The sequence below is a fragment of the Camelina sativa genome, chromosome 17 (assembly GCF_000633955.1).
Source record: "Camelina sativa cultivar DH55 chromosome 17, Cs, whole genome shotgun sequence".
NCBI lineage: Eukaryota > Viridiplantae > Streptophyta > Magnoliopsida > Brassicales > Brassicaceae > Camelina > Camelina sativa.
In genome coordinates, this window is record NC_025701.1 from 14,530,848 (window position 1) to 14,548,058 (window position 17,211).

At 35.7% G+C, this 17,211-nt stretch overlaps 3 protein-coding genes and 1 pseudogene across 3 annotated transcripts; 2 read left to right on the forward strand and 2 right to left on the reverse strand.

Moving 5' to 3' along the window:
- LOC109129891 lies at positions 2,274–2,960 on the reverse strand. The gene has a single exon (XM_019238916.1). It carries the CDS (start codon positions 2,958–2,960, stop codon positions 2,274–2,276), a length of 687 nt encoding a protein of 228 aa, XP_019094461.1.
- Positions 3,947–5,243, reverse strand: LOC104759031 (annotated as a pseudogene).
- On the forward strand, positions 9,891–12,018 carry LOC109129892. The gene is made up of 2 exons (XM_019238917.1): positions 9,891–10,935; positions 11,120–12,018. The coding sequence occupies exons 1-2, from the start codon at positions 9,891–9,893 to the stop codon at positions 12,016–12,018; spliced, it is 1,944 nt and encodes a 647-aa protein (XP_019094462.1).
- On the forward strand, positions 15,062–16,547 carry LOC104757211. The gene is made up of 2 exons (XM_019239716.1): positions 15,062–15,772; positions 15,935–16,547. Exons 1-2 carry the CDS (start codon positions 15,230–15,232, stop codon positions 16,010–16,012), a joined length of 621 nt encoding a protein of 206 aa, XP_019095261.1. The 5' UTR covers positions 15,062–15,229; the 3' UTR covers positions 16,013–16,547.

The window sequence follows — 17,211 nt, forward strand, 5'->3', positions numbered from 1 at the left end:
AAGATAATCAGATTTGTTTTTTCCTTTTTGATAATTTTGACATCTCATGAAGCTATTTTCTTTTCCTTTCTTTTATTTTTATGGGGTTTAGATATATTTGGTGGATAAGAAATCTACAAATGTATAAACATTTTTTCCTTTTCTTTTTAGAAAGGTGTATCCTAGAGAAAACGGTTGAACACTGATTTATGTAGATTTCTTTTTTATTATTATTATTACTATGTTGTAAGAGATTCTTTAGGCACAAACAAAAACTAGCCTCTACGCAAATTTGGCGTTTCATAAAAAACTAATGTAAACCATCTATATATGCAGTTCATACTAAAATCTTTAAGTAACCATTGTGCTTCTATATTAACCCGTTAGCAGCCCATTAAAAGATTTAATATATAATTTAAAAAATCCTTTTAGCTTATCTTGGAAAAGAAACTCAGTAAAATTCAACCAAACCAGAATCAAAACTGAATAGAACCCAAAATTCTTAGAAATGTTTAAAAAAGTTATATAAAATTATTGAAAAATTCTTTAAAAATTCTTGTAAAGTTATTGATTTTTTTTTTAAAAAGTCTTATAATGTTATTAAAAATTTCTTAAGTAATTCTTAAAATTAATCAATTTTCTATTTCATATTCAAAATAAAATAATTTGAAGTAAACTTTAATATAAATTTTTTTATTTTCTATTTATTACATGTAAAATTTAATAATATAGAATATGGTATAAGATTATAAGAACAACATGTATTTAAATACATGGGACGAACTGTTGTACTTAGCTAGCTAGTTTAGTCAAAGGGAACCCAAACATGTGTGCTAATTCAATTTATGATTACCTCAGGTACATATCGATCTTCCAGATAAACAAGTCAATATGCTCGATGATCAAAGTTTGCCATTTAGTCCGTCGTGGTTCCCCCGTCACCAGAACCATTTCCTCAATCAATGGTATACCTTTTTTTCTTTTGTCTTGCTTCAAGTTTTATATAAAACTCTATAGTGATATGTCTATATTGATGGATAAACTTAAGTGTTGCCTTTGTGAAATATAAAGGAGCTTAGGCAAGACCCTACAATGCTAGAAACTGAGAACATGGACGAAGTATTTGCTGGATTATTCTCCGTTCCAGCAATAAGCAAGGCTACTCCCACAACGAGTACACAACCAAGTCTAGCTAGTCCCATTGCCAGAGTCATTAACAATACCACAATATCCACCTGACGTGGTATGTTACATACTCTTACACATTTTATAGATCATTTAATCATTATAACAAAAGGCCTTCCCAAAAAAAAAACCAGGTTTTAAATTATATATTATTATTTATTTTTTTACATTCATGAGCTAAACAATCAATGGTAATATATTAATAACTTAATCTGTTTTATTTTGCATAAGCAGCAGCAAAAACTGGCATTATCGAATTTCCATTGATCCTTACAACAATCTGATCACCAAGATTTACTAAATCCAAACATGATGTATTCTTTTCAAGAGCCAGATGCTTCTACAATGGTAAGTTATATATTTCATATACATATATATTGTTTCTGCCAATTATCATTTTAATTAGTCTTTTTTCTCTTAAGATACAATTTATTATGAGCCATACATAAAACTATATGCTATCACTAAACCATCAACATGATTTAATAACTGAATTCGTTTTTATTTCGCTTAAGCAGCAGCAACAACCACCATTATCCAATTCACATGGATATGTACAACAATCTGATGAACAAAGTTTATTAAATCCAAACATACCGAATTCTTTTCATGAACCTGATGTTTCTACAATGGTAAATTACGAATATCATTTTTTAATATGAATTTATATTTATTAACCAGATTAGACTGTATGCTAAGAAACTAATAAATTATAATATATAATATAATTACTAGGTTATTAACCCGAATGGTGACCGCGGTTTTGGTTGTGCGGAGAAAGTGATTTTAGAGTGCGGTACGTATCAACTGCAGTACATGCGGTTTGCGGGACAAGTGCGGTTTATACAAAATAAGCGGTACAAAATATATTTGATTGGTGAAAAAACTATTTACGGTTCAATATTAATTGTGTGAATGGTAAAAAAAGGAAAATCGGTGCGGATTACATATTTTATAAATAAATTTATTAATAATTAGTATGTTATGAATTAATAATAAAAATAATTGTATTTATAAACCTTAAATACTATAGTTGATCAAAAAGTAATTTTTTTGACATATTGATAAAAAGTTCAACTATAAAAATATACAATTTTTTGTTCAAAAAATTATCGATTACTTTGATTTTCCCATAACATATTTGCAATAGTATCTCTTATTTGCGTCATAGCTTCTCCATCTGCTATCTCTGTTGCATCCATGTCACCTATATCATGCTCAAAATTTTGGTTGTTTTTCGTCTCAGTCATTATATCTGCAAAATCTGCATCCATGAAATTTGAAATCCTGATAAAATTATGTAGTCCCACTGTAGCCATTACTACTCTTTTCTGAATTTGAATATTATATCTTGGAAAATCAGAAAATATCCTCCACTTCTTCTTCCAAACTGCAAACATTCTTTCAATAACAGAACGTAAAAATGCATGACATTGGTTGAACAATTCATGTTTATTCCTTGGAGGAGGACTAGAATGAAACTGGGACATATGATATCTCACAAATCGATTTCGTGATGATCTATAAGGAGCAAAAAATCCTTGTTTGTTTGGATAACCAGAATCAACGAGATAATACTTATCTGATGGAGGCAAAGGAAACTCGGTATCAATTTGTTGTGCCATTTGCAGAACAGTTGTATCGTGGCATGATCCTGGTGCTCCATTCCAGATATATGTGAATAACATATTCAAATCACATATTGCCATGATATTCAAATATGCATTATCGTGCCGATTCCAATACATTTCTTGTAACTCAGGCTTTACTTTGACGCATACATGAGTCCCATCCATAGCTCCAACGAATCCACTAAAATATGGCCAATATCTTCGGTCTACCTGAAGTCTTTCAGGAATTCGATAGAGTTCTTGTCTTGTTGGAGTTCTTTTATAATCACATGCCAATAACTCAATTGCCGTAAGAACTTCTCTAAATTTTCTCTGTACAGTTTCTTGATTTCGGCCAAATCTCAAACCAACATCTCTTTGAACTTCATTGTGCCCGCATATCCGTAAAAACATAGCCACACTTTCTTCAATACTTATATTTAATGTTGGTTGTAGACCATAATTTGTTTGCAACATATTACACAATGTCGTGAAACATGAAAGTGACATCCGTAATAACTGAAGATATGCAGCAGCATCATGTTGTAGTCGATGCCATATATTTCTCCATCCCAAACCTCCATCAGTTTGGGCTGGTGCTCTTTGAAAATATCGATCATAATAAGCCAAAGCTGGTTGAATTACTGACTCTTCAAACTGTTCATTTACCAAATTCCACAATTCAACTCTCTCTTCGTAACTTAAATTGTTTGGGTCTTGTGATCGCAACTGACATATACAAAATGACTGAAATTACAAACAATATTTTATTAAAGATAAATTATTTTAAAATCTCACAAAATACATAAAATTCAAAAATTAACTTATAAAATATAAATCACGAAAAAAACATAAGTGATATTGATTAAGCACAATATTATTCATCTCCTACATCACTTTGATGACTTTTATTTGGTTCTTGTGGGGTTCCCCAAATATTGAAAAGACCTCCTGGTCTAGGTGTTTGTGGCATTCGTCCAGATTCAAAATAATTAGTGAAACCGAGACCAATTGAAGTTTCGTGTTGAGTATTCCTCACATTTTCACCTCGGTCACCTAGTGAAAATCCATATTGAACATTTGTTGGAGTTGTCCCAAATGAACCGCCTTGCTGAAAATTTGGTGTTTGTGGCCACGAATGTAAGTTGGATGGTGTGCTCCACTGTGAAGTATTAGGTGGTGTTCCCCTCTGTGGATGAGCATTTGGTGGTGTGCCCCACTGTGGAGCATTTGGTGGTGTGCCCCATTGTGGATGAGCATTTGGTGGTGTGCCCCCACTGTGGAGCATTTGGTGGTGTGCCCCATTGTTGATAACCAGGACCCCAACCACCAAGTTGATTTTGCCCTCCTAAATTATTACCTACAGATGATGGACTACCATATGATAAACCTTCTGAATGCGGACTCCCAAATGAATGACCTGAGCTTAATTGTTTGGGCACATCTTGGTTGTTTCGTGTAACACCAGTCATAGTTTCTAGCAATTGTAGCTTATCTTCGTCAGTGCTTCCTGCTATGTCAATAAAATACTTACGCCAAAAAACTTACTCCTTAAGTGCGTTAATACATGCCCAATAAATTTTTGTGTACTTGGGTAGGTCTAGCGAAATGAATATTGCTTCCGCTTTTTTAAATTCGTCATAATCATCTTGGTCAAAAGCGCCAGGACAAAGTTGTTGAAAACTTTGTCGTTGAATTTCTCTGTACCCAGCGATGGTGTCTTGTATAGTTGTTTCAAATGATTGTCGCCTACGATTTCCTACGATTTCCTCGTGAACCACTTCCAACAGATACTCGGGAGCTTCCCCCAGATCTTTGTATGTTACTCCCACGTCTAGCAGTCGACTGCAAATTTAGTCTACTTCGTTGTTGGGTTCTGGGAGCAGAGTGTTGTAAGGTTTCATCGCCATCAATAGTAACACGATACACTTCTTCTTCTTGTGTCTCAGGAACTTGTGTTTGTGGTTCGTCATCACTTTCGGCATCCGAGTCATAAAGATTCTCATCTCCATCTCCATGCTCGTTAAGCAATTGTTCTCTTCTTTGACGAGCGGAATGTTGAGATTGTGATTGAACATCATGTAATGCGCGACATCGTTTCATCACATCCCAAAACTCAGGCGGCTTTCGGTTCAAGCTTTTTGTTAATTTGCAGCCCTAAATTTAAAGTGGATTAGTTTCAAAACCTAAATTTATATACATAAGTTGATATGCAGAAGGATAATGTGTACTTACAAACTCTTGGTCCGCCCACCATGATTCAGATGCATATATCATTGATGTATTAGGATCAACCGTTATCCCAGTTTTATGCATAAGAACCCTCCATCTTTTATAGTTTTTTTTGAATTCATCCAACTTGTTTTTGAAGAAACCATAAGTTATATCCATGTTGAATGCTTGATTGAACTTTTTAACCATATTCTCTCTACCAATCGTAGTAGGATTTTTAAGAGTGTAATTAGACATGGCAATAGCTTCGTCAAACAATTGAATTAATGTTTTTTCCTGGATGTGCGACCATTTGTACTTGTCTTTGTTCTACATATATCGTTTATACAATATTAACAACCAAGTAAATTTTAACTAATATAATATTTTCTAAAAAGGCAAAACATATATTTACCCGTATTGTTGTTTCTGTAGGAGGAATTGTAATTTCACTTGGATTTGCTCGTCTGGAAGGATTTGTATTTCGTCGACGATTAGACGACATATCTACATTCATAATAATTAAACAATATGTTATAATATTCACTAGAAATACGTTTCGGAATATATATATATATATATATATTCCCCCGATGATGAGACATCATACAACTAATTTTACGTTATTTGATAAAATAATTAAATTGTTAACAAAAGAAAATATATTTTCCAGAAAATACAATCGTAACTTTTTTTTTTGAAACCAGTTACTTATATAAAAAGGAGAGCTATAATGACTGAGAACAATAAATATTATAATTGTTATATATACTTAGGCATATATGTGTGTTATGTATAATACATATATATATATAGATTTGCACATGATATCTTATGAAAAAATTTACATATTTTAGAAAATTTATAATAATAGTAAATATTACAAAATTAATCTGAGAAGCAAATTATTACTTTTATAATATTAGAATCTTTATACATTTAATTATATATACTTGGTATAAAATATATGAAGTTCATAACTTATTCTAAACTATTTATAAATTGATTAAAGTACATAATTTATAACTTTAATAAATATTTCAGTTATTTAAGTTATTTTTGTTGGATAAAAATTATGTTAATAGTATCTAATTTTAAAATAAATAATGTGATGATCAATTCAAATTTCTAAAATAACTAAATAAATGCAGTTTTAAATTTATAATTTTGTAATAACAATAATAATTAAATTATAAAATAAATTACCTTCAAAGTGATGATCCTATCTTCTGGAGAGAAGAAGAAAAAAAAGAAAAGGAACGAAAGAGAGAAAGAGAGAGAGAGAGATATTTTTTATGTGTGTATTCATTCGTTTGCTTTCTTACCTTTTATATACAGCTTCTATTATTTTTATTTTTTTTTATTATTTAGAGAGTGCGGTTTTATTGAACCGCTAGGTTTCGTGCAGACTGTAAAATTGAAGTGCATTATTCTATCTCTTATGTATTATTGTTGTTTTGAAATACGCAAATCATTCACTTTTAAAAAAAACAAAAAACGCACACTGATGGATAAAAGTGATGATTGGTGACTCATTAGTGTTATTGTACTTTTTTTTAAACCGCAAATATGCATGTCGCCATTCAACACCTTTGTCAAACATGGAAAGGTATAGAGACAAGATAATCAGATTTTTTTTTTCCTTTTTCAAATTTTGACATCTCATGAAGCTATTTTTTTCCTATATTTTCTTTTTGTGGGATAGAATTTTGTTTAGCTGTAATTGCCTAATTGGATAAGAAAATATAGTGATAATTAGAAAAAAAAATCTACATAAATCAGTGTCCTACCTTTTTTCCTAGGATATACCTGTTTAAAAAGAAAAAGGAAAAGAAGTTCATACATTTGTAGATTGAGTAAAAGAGATTCTTAGCCAAAACAAAAACTAGCCTATCCACAAATATTGCGTTTCAGAAAAAATAAATAAACCATCTGTGTATGCAGCCCATATTTATACTTTAAGTAACCATTATGCTTCTATATTAACCCATTAGCAGCCCATTAAATGATTTAATTAATATACACATTGAATAAATGATTTTAGCTTACCTTGAAAAAGAAATTGAACCGGAAAAGAAACCCAATAAAATTCAACCAAGCCCGAATCAAAATTGAAGAAGAACCCAAAATTCTTAGAAATGCTTAAAAATTCTTATAAAGTTATTAAAAATTCTTATAAAATTCTTATAAACTTATTAAAATTAATCAAATTTTCTATTTCATATTTATAATGAAATAATTTAAGTAAAATTCGATATAAAATTAATATTTGATTTATTTCATTTAAATTTAATAATCTAGAATACGATATACGAACAACATGTATCAAAACTATGTTTATATAATCTATTTTTATGCTTGGAAGCTTTTATGTATTAATATTGTAATCTTTGTCTTATGGATTACATAACTCATTATGAACTAATTAATAGTTTTATAAATTAGTTTGTAACTAGTACACATTGATTAATTATAAATAAACCCTTGACGTTCTTTCGTCTTCTTCGTTCTCTTTTGTTTTCTGAGAACTACAAGAGATCTAATAACAGAGATTGATACAGGACGGTTCTTGAATTTTGGTGCCTAAAGCATAGAAAAATAATTTTATTTATTATATAAAATTAATAATTTTCACTACAATGCTAAAATATAATTGAAAAAATGGAAAACAATGTAATAACAATCTAAAATTTAAAATTTCTAACTTTTATTATAGCAAATACTCGATAGACATCATTGCGAATCAAAAGTAGTTGGTAATAATGTATTATTATAATAAAATAAAGATTAAGGAGAAGAAGTAATTTTGATGTTGCACTACAAAAAAACAGGTGTATTGTATCATTTATTTTGTATGTTTGCATTACTTATAAGTGATACAAAGGAATTTTACACCACTTATAAAAATGATACTGATGTGTCTGTATTTTATGGGATTTTAACAATAGTTTTTACACTTGTTTTGAGTTTTTTGTTAGGTCCAAGTGTGCTTTTAGAGTCCTTTTAGTCTTTTGTGAATCTTTACAGGTTCTAGGTGACTTTGGAAGGAATCTGAGCGTTTTGGGGTGAAATTATGCATCTGGAGCTAAATTGGTTGAAGACTGATCGAGCTAGTAAGCAGATGGAGGGAGAGCAGAAAAACGTTCCGGATCGACTGATCCTCGCTCAAGATCGACCATTCCCGTCCCAAACGCAACTTTTCCTTTTTCGTTTAAACCGATTTTTTAGGGTTTTATTTTATTATTTAAGCACGAGGCTCGACTTTTAGAAAGACAACTTTTATTCTACGCAGCCTTTGAGCACTTGTAAGCTTGGGAGAAGATCTCTGATCCTTTATAACCCTTTGGAGAAGAATTCTGAACCCCTTTTATTTTCTCTTTGCAATTCGATTATGATTTCTTCATCCTTGATTTGTTGTTCTTTGATTGCCATGTTTGAGTAGTTCAACTGTTGGGTTTCGAGTTTCAAAATGGGGTTTTATGATTCTCTAACTTAGGTTGTTAGATTTGGGATTGATCTGTTGAGTTCTTCATCTATTATTGTTCTTATTGCTTAAACTAGATTAGCTACCTAGTTTATGATCTTAGGTTAAATTCATCTAGGCATCAAAAGTGTTGTTGAATTGCTTGAAAAGGACATAGGTGAGCAAGGTGATCCTTAGCCAACGACAGTTGAAGTTGAGGCACCTTGTGAACATAATCAAACTTGAACTTATTGCTTGCTAGGATTGTTTAGGTTCAAACGACGGTTTAGGGTTTTTTCAATTCCTTGCATAGATAACTAATGCTGCGACAGTAGGTTAGTTTTATATTTGAGATTTGAGTTCAAGAACGGTTCCTAAAGCTATCCCACTCCATCGCCTAATTTCGTGATCATATCCCCTAACTGATTCCCTGCGCCCAATGCTTTCTCTTGATTTTACAAACTCTTATTTATTTTCTGTTTTGTTCGGTTACTTGAATTACAATTTTCCTCATTGTCTTAGCTTAATTTGATCTATATAGTTTCATACTGTATCGCTTGGTCTCTGTGGATTCGACCCTAAAGTTCTACGACGACACCACTTGATCGTGGTTGAGTGTGCTTTGGGTTTTAATTGAACTCTGATCAATTTGCCGCCGTTGTCGGGGACCAAACGTTGCCTTTGAAATTTTAGAATTGAATTTAGTCTAAGGTTTATTTTATTTATTTATTTACTAATTAGTTCTTGTGTTCTTTCTCTTGTGTTTCAGGTGCATGGAAACAAGAAGCTACAAGCCTACTGATTTACGTAATCTGCGAAACGAAGAGTTAGCCCTACTCGAACCGAGAAAACAAGAAAGCGAAAGCTAAAGCTGACAAGATGGAGGATGGACAAAATCCAGATGGTCATCATTCTAACCCTCAAGAGGTCATTATTCCGCCTCCTCCTCCTGCACCATAAGAGCATAATGCAGCTGAGCTGAATCCACCAGCAAGACAAACTATTTTGAGGGACGAAGATGCTCACAACAGGCTATTTGCGAATCGGTCTGCGATTCAACCTCCTGCTCCTGCGAGACAAGATTATGAGATTACGCACAGTCTCATCAATTTGGTTTAGAATCATGTGTTTAATGGATTAGCCTCATAGAGCCCTCTGGATCATATTGAAGCTTTTGAGAGATTGGCTAGTACAACATGGTCTAATGGAGTTCCATATGATTACCTCATGTTGAATTTGTTCCAATTCTCTTTAGGAGATAAGGCTTTGAGATGGCTAAATTTCTTGGACCGAGGATCACTTACCACTTGGGAGCAGTGTAGAGCAGCGTTTTTAAACCACTTCTACACTAAGTCACAATCAGCTATGTTAAGGAGCAAGATCACTATCTTCTCACAAGGTGGTACAGAGTCTGTGAAGCATGGGAGAGATTTAAGGAGTATATGAGGGACTGTCCTCATCATGGCTTTTCACAAGAGAATCCTATGAACATCTTCTATGGAGGAATTGACCAGAAGTACCATATGGCACTCGATACTGCCAGCAGAGGAGATTTTTCTTCTAACACTGCCGCTGAAGCAAACCTCTTGATCGAAAACCTTGCAGCGAGTAACAGCAATCATAGCCATGAGTATGATCGTTCTGTGCATGTTGTTAGCTCCGTGTATACAAATGTTATTAAGAGTCTCACTGCCAAGGTAGACCTTTTTTTGAAGAGAGATCAGCAAGCTGTCAACATGTGCGACGGACAGACAGGTGCGTATCAGCAAGTTGGAGTAAATTCAGGTTTTGAGGGGATAGAGGAGCTGAACTATGTAGGAGGACAAGGGAACTATCAGAATCATGGGTTTAATCATAATTTTAGAAATCATCCTCATCTCTTCTACAGAAACACCAACATTGAGAATTCTCAGGATCAGGTGTATCCTCCACATAATCAACAAGGTAACTTCTCGCAAGGATTTCAGAACAAGGGGGTTGGATTTAGTAGCTCAAATACCCAAGGATACCACGCTCCATCTGCAGCTCCACAAGATAACAAACTCGAATTGATTATGCAAGCACTGTTGGAGGGCCATAAGAAAAGTTCTGCTGAGATTAATGTCAATATTGATAGCATGTACAATGATTTGAATGAGAAATTTGAGAGGTTGAGTTCACGTGTTGATTCCATTGATAAGAGAGTCTCTGCTAGCTCTAAGAACAAAGAGTCATGCAATGCTATAACACTCCATGGTGGGATCGAAGATGGGCCGAGTTGTGTTGTGATCAACTCATGTTTGGCTTCCGCAGAGACGGGATCGATCAATCCTGAAACGAGACCAGCCGGTCCCATCCATTATGATAATTCGAGTTTGATCCCCAGAGAAGTTGGATCGACCGATCCCCCTTATAGATTAATCGATCCCGTCAACGACGCAGAACCAGTTTCAAAAAGTTCTAGTTTGACCGCTCCACGTGATCCAGCCCAGTCGGTCCCTGTTGCAGGTATGGGAAAACCCAGCTCAGTTGTTCCTGATGCAGATTCCAAGGGATCACTTCTTGTGGAACCAAAGCCCTATAGGCCACAAATTCCTTTTCCAAGAAGACATGTGAAGAAACCTCTGGGAAAAGAAGTATGTTCGATACAAAGAAGCTATAAGTGAGTTCATCGCTGACATTCCCTTTACAGAGGCAGTAAAGCATATCTCTTTGTTTAAGAAGGTTTACAATGATGTTGTGGTTGAAGAAAAGGATTTGGTGGAGGTTAAGGCGTTTTGGGCTCGAGAGAAGAACATTCATACTCCATCTTTGAAAAGACTACCCAAGTTAGAAGATCCAAGAAAATTTGTTGTTCCATGCTCCATCTTAGGAGTGAACTTTGAGGACTCCCTTTGTGACACTGGATCCAGTGTGAACGTAATGTCTAAGGCTGTTGTAGAGAGGTTGGGGATTGATGATATGAAGACTTCTAAGGTCTCTCTAAAGTTTGCAAATGCTGTCACCACGACTCCAGAAGGCTTCATTAACAATTTAGATGTTCGAGTTGGGAATTGCTTGGTTGCTACAGATTTTCATGTTGTGGAAATGAGCGGGGGTTCTGTTATGCCTTTGATTCTTGGGAGACCTTTCCTAGCAACAGTAGGAGCAGTTATTGACTTGCCTAATAAGAGGATCGGTAAAGTCTTCTATAATGCAATCAGTGCAAATGAAGCTATACGACATGGCTCTTGTCTAGTTGTAGAACATGAGAAGAAGGTGGATGTCATGATAACGGGAGAGAGTGCTGATAAGAATGAGGTCAACGAAGTCCTGGATGGAGACACTCATTCTTCTAAGAAGAGTTCTAAGAAGGTTAAGAAGAGAGACAAGCCGAAGATAGAGAGAGTAATACCAGATCTTCACATAACCTTGGTACCCCAGAAATATGTTAGTGACACCATTGAGTACAAGGTGAAGTGTAAAGGAATATCTCGGCCTTTCTCTAAAGTTAAAGCCATCCTGATGCAGCGCATCTTCCCGGTGTTCATCACGTTAGAGACTCTTGTTCTTTGCTTTTCGTTTGACTTTTTGTATGGGCTTAATGTATAAATGGGCTTTGAATATTAGTTGCCGGTTTACGTTCTTTAGGTTAGGGTTTTGTTTAGGTTTCTTATTTAAGGAGACGTGAGACTGTTTTGTAAAGGTTTAATAATTGATTATTGAATAAACGTTGTTTTAAGAGAGCTTTGCCTAAAGCCTAGAGAGGAGGACTCTCAACCCTAAGAGCTTGTGTTCAAGCCCTGCAAGGAGGACTTGCAAAACCCTGTCGAAATCATTCCCGATCTCGGCCATATCCTTATTGCTTTTTCGTCAAGTTACGACGTTCTAAGTAAGATCCGTTCCTGAATCCGAATTCTCCTAGAGATCTAGAATTCACATCCGTTAATTAAGCTTCCGCTCTCTATCAGTTGGTATCAGATTCATCATGTTCCTGGTGAAACTTACGATGGATTTTAAGTTTGATATTAGCAAGCCGGAAAAAGCCCTATTAAATCTTGGAATAAACTTAAGCAGACGCTATGTGCATACTTCTTACCTCGTCATTATGATACTTTGGTGCATAGTCGTTTGCAAAAGTTAAAACGACAATGGCGTTTTTTGGTGGATCACAAAGAAAATTTGCACATTCAAGAGAATTATATGGTATCTAAACCCATATATAGTATCTACGGTGATGGTACTTTTTCTCCGCCTAAGGTTTATGATGCAGATCTAAAATTGGATGTCAAATATAAAGAAGACGGTGATGTTGTCAATGGCGTAAGCGTAGAAAACGACACTGATTTTTTCCGTGTGAACGTTGACGACGAAGACGGTGCTGTTCTCGACAAGGTGCAAGACGGAGTTGACGACGGTCATATTCAAAATGGATTCGATGAGGCTCAGGTTCTCGACAGCGTTGACGAAGTCGCTGAAGCGGTGGAACAGATGATCTTTGTTGCTTTTAATGGTGATGAGTTAACTACTACGAAATCCCACGCCAATGATGCTCCAATAGTTGATGTTGAAGATGATAGAGTTGGTGATCTGTATGATGAGATTCAAGATGAAGACAGCTTTGTTGTGCCAAAATTTGACGCTTTGGTAGAAAACGTTGAAACTATAAATTTTGTCTTTGATGTTTGTGATGGTTGTGAGGAAGACGTCAATCACAGCGTGGAGTACACAAGACTTTCACCCAACAAACATGAAAAGCCAATCTTTGATAGTAATGGTGACAATTTTTCCACTATGGAACATGTTGATGCAGATCTTGATGATAGTCTTGACAACGGAGGAAACAAATTGTTGGTTATAGAAGAAGAAGTTCCGAGAGTTGATGATCTGCATTTTGATGTCAAAGATAACATTGAAAAGAAGAAAGAAGGTATGTATTGGGGTAAGGGAAACAAATTTTATGTTGTTGATCTTGCACACAGCCATCAGCAAGTCAACAAGGAACCTCCAGATCGTGGACGGAGGACTATTTTGTTTTGTCACGGTGAGTTCAACCTCCACAAAAAGATCTTTGTGGATTCCAGATTTAACCTCAATTTTGAGGAAGCTACAAGTTGTGTTACTGCAAACACGAATTCTTATGGAGTTCTTTCTCAATGGGTAATAAAAAGAGCTGATTATTATTCGAGCTACAAGCCGTCTCAAGAGAAGGAGGTCTCAAACACTGTGCTGAGTTGGAACGTGACTCAACTTCGACGGCTTAACTTGTTACCGAGCTCCCTTCTCAAAGAATCTTTGACAAGACTGAGTATTGAGTGTTCTTCCGTCTCTCTACCTACCTCCGACAAAAACGAGCTATGTTTGTTCCTCATCGACAAAACCAAGTTTTGTTTGTTCCTTCCTTGCTTGAGTAGTCTTTTCCAATCAATCTCCAACAAGAGCAAGCTCTGTTTTGTTCTCAACGTGTGCAGTTCAAAGATGGCGTTAATTACTTTGGTTTTTAGAGGAAAAAGCAAAATAAAACTGATATAGGATTGTGGTGAAGGGGTTTAGCCACACGTGAGGGACTGCGACATGAAGATAGCACGTGAGGCTACAAAAAGAGGTGAGCATTGCGGATTGGGATTGACTCGTCAACGTCACAGAAGAATAAGTCGGTTGAAACTCTATTACTTAACCGACGTTAAACAATCTATAAAGAGCACATGTTTAGCTCTGCTTTTCATTATGCAAAAGTCTAATTGTTGTTTTCTTATCAATGGTATCAGAGCATTCTCTTTCCTCGGAATCAATGGCAGAAGAGGGTGTGGCTCTTGTAACGGCGGAATCGTTGGGGTTACGAGCTAAGAAGATTTGTCGGAGAATCTCATGGGAAGAGTTTAACGAGAGATGGTTCAAAGGCCTTTGTATGTTTTGCGATGAATTGGAAACTCCAGATCACCATCTTCGTCACAAGAATTCAGGTATTATCATTGTAGATTGCGATGAAGATCAAGCGCTCGATGATAAAGAACTGGTTGAAATTGAAGTTGCTAAAGAAGTGATTGAAAGTGAGAATCGAGAAGTGAAAAACGAAGCAAGCACAAAAGTGATTTCAGCAAGTGTTACTGAAGAATCGATTCCACCATTTCAGATGGTGACAGAGGAGGAATCAATTGAGGAATCTACTTGTGTGCAGCATACGACCTTGGTTTCACAACATCAGGTTCCAGTTTCATCCTTGGAACCTAGCCTTACTTTATATAAACCAACTTTGTATGTTAGTGAGGATTGCCAATATGTGATTGGGACACATCAAGTTCAGCCAACTACTAATCATGGAGATGTCAAGGTTAATGCCTGCCAAGTGTTTGATTCAATGCCACTAAGAACAAAACTGTTGCAAAATTTGAGGAAAAAACTGCTTTCAAAGACTTGGTGGTTCAAGTTCAAAAAACTTTATGCACGAAGATGTCCAGCAAGTCACATTGACTTTTCAACATAAGAGTGATACTCAAACAAGATATGACAAGGAAGAACATGATGAGATGTTCAAAGTGGCGAGGGCTATAAGCGTGAGATGTTGTTTGCTTGGTAAAATGCTTGGGATAACACATAGTGGTCCAGGACGTGAAGAACAAACTGTTTTTGAGAAGATTATGATGGCGAATGAGTGGCTAAACCAAACTGGATTTGTTCTTCAACGAGTAATGAGAAGCGAAAAAGTAAGTTTTATAAGAGGTGGTGGTTCAAGTATAAAGCTGTGGAAGATGGATTGTTGAAGGATTTAAGCAATGATGGGACTGCAGAAGAACCACTCTTATGGTTGCAGAACAACTCCAAGATGATGCACGCCTATAAGCACTTGTTTGGTAGCCTTGTGTCTGATATGGGAAAATGTGATGAGAAGTTTGTTATGATGAGTTTATTCTCTCTGTTGAATGGAATGGAATATTCATTTTGTGATAACGTATTGCTCCAACAACTGGATTGGGGAGATGGTGCAGAGGATTTGACTCAAGAAGTGTATGTTATTGAATGTTTTATCATGAGGAGACATTTACACTTGAGTTTTAATTGTCAAGAACAAGCATCTCTTAGAAGAAAGAACCATGGTCTTCTCTCTTGCTTGGGTCCTTGTTACATGTCTAAGACATTTTTTTGTTGGATTGTCGTTGCTTGCGATTCAAGTAAGCTGTTCACCAGTGGAAAGTTCAGCTTCGTCATAGATCGTGTCTCTCCAACAGCTCAATTCGTGTTAGAAAAAGAGACCACATATGCAGTTGATGTTGTTGTCTTCCTATGGAAGTTACTTACCCTCGACGTGGGTAGGAGCTCGTCATATCATACTCCGAAGAAGATCTTAGTGCGACTGTTTTTGCATATGGTGCGTTGTTTGTCTAGTTATATGTCTCTGACCACAACCTCATTTTTCGACAGTTTCAAGTAATTTATGGTCTAGTTCTGTGTGGTCCGTTGGGTTTGTTTACTTTTCCATACAAGCTGCATTGCCATGGAGAAGTTCTCACTTTTGTTACAAAATTACAAGGTCTTCATCTGCATTCTCAACTGGTTTTGGCGAGGTCAGCTGCAAGGGACAAAGCATCAAATGTCACCTGGTTTTTAAAGGTGTTTGACCGAGGTGTTTTAGGATGGCAAGCATGTGGTCATCATCTTCATGAATATCACTGGGCGTCATTATTCTCACCAAGCAAAGATAAGGAGGAAGAGGATTTCTTGGTCATTCAAGGAAGCTTGGAAGCTAGAGTTGTTTTAACAATGGTTCCACATGAAGAAAGATTTACCCAGTTGCACTTGCGGCGGCGAACAAAGAAATGCCATGAAGTTCTTAAGCGACAGTATTACGAATTGGTAGACAAAGGCATTTTCAATGATTTCATATTCGGGTCGAATCTTTCTTACCCGGAGGGACTGATGCAGCGCATCTTCCTGGTGTTCATCACGTTAGAGACTCTTGTTCTTTGCTTTTCGTTTGACTTGTTTTGTATGGGCTTAATGTATAAATGGGTTTTGAATATTAGTTGTCGGTTTACGTTCTTTAGGTTAGGGTTTTGTTTAGGTTTCTTATTTAAGGATACGTGAGACTGTTTTGTAAAGGTTTAATAATTGATTATTGAATAAACGTTGTTTTAAGAGAGCTTTGCCTAAAGCCTAGAGAGGAGGACTCTCAACCCTAAGAGCTTGTGTTCAAGCCCTGCAAGGAGGACTTGCAAAACCCCGTCGAAATTGTTCCCGATCTCGGCCATATCCTTATTGCTTCTTCGTCAAGTTACGAAGTTCTAAGCAAGATCTGTTCGTGAATCCGAGTTCTCCTAGAGATCTAGAGTTCTCGTCCATTAATTAAGCTTCCGCTCTCTATCACATCCTCACTCCGGAGTTTAAAGAAAAAGGCCAAGAAGCAGTGGATGGTATGTTGAAAAAGACTTTGGAGCTTAAGTTGACGAATTGGAGAGCTTGTTCTGATCCGAGTTCTCATCCTCCTATCACTTGACGCCTTAAACGACGGTCAAGCTATAGACCTTAAACAAGCACTTATGGGAGGCAACCCATGGGGTTTTTGCTGGCTTACCCTTTTCTTTTTATTTGTCTTAGGATTTTGGTTTTGTTTTTATGATTTATTACGGTGAAATCACGTTCGGTGTTAAGTGTTTTCAGGAACAGGTTCCAAATGCAGAAGATGTGAAATATTTTGTTCCAGGAGCTTCGGATCGATCGATCCTCCTTAAAGATCGATCGATCCTGTTGGTTTTCTGCGGGTATCTCCAAGTTCAATAATGTGACAGATCAGTCCATCCCGTTCGGAGA

Bases quoted from the DNA above. Each gene is read 5' to 3' on its own strand.
- LOC104757211 (XM_019239716.1), top strand. From the start codon at position 15,230: ATGATGCACGCCTATAAGCACTTGTTTGGTAGCCTTGTGTCTGATATG. The intron at 15,773-15,934 runs GTGCGTTGTTTG...CAAAATTACAAG, and splicing joins TGCGACTGTTTTTGCATATG to GTCTTCATCTGCATTCTCAA.
- LOC109129892 (XM_019238917.1), top strand. From the start codon at position 9,891: ATGAGGGACTGTCCTCATCATGGCTTTTCACAAGAGAATCCTATGAAC. The intron at 10,936-11,119 runs GTATGGGAAAAC...TTCCCTTTACAG, and splicing joins CCAGTCGGTCCCTGTTGCAG to AGGCAGTAAAGCATATCTCT.
- LOC109129891 (XM_019238916.1), bottom strand. From the start codon at position 2,960: ATGGATGGGACTCATGTATGCGTCAAAGTAAAGCCTGAGTTACAAGAA.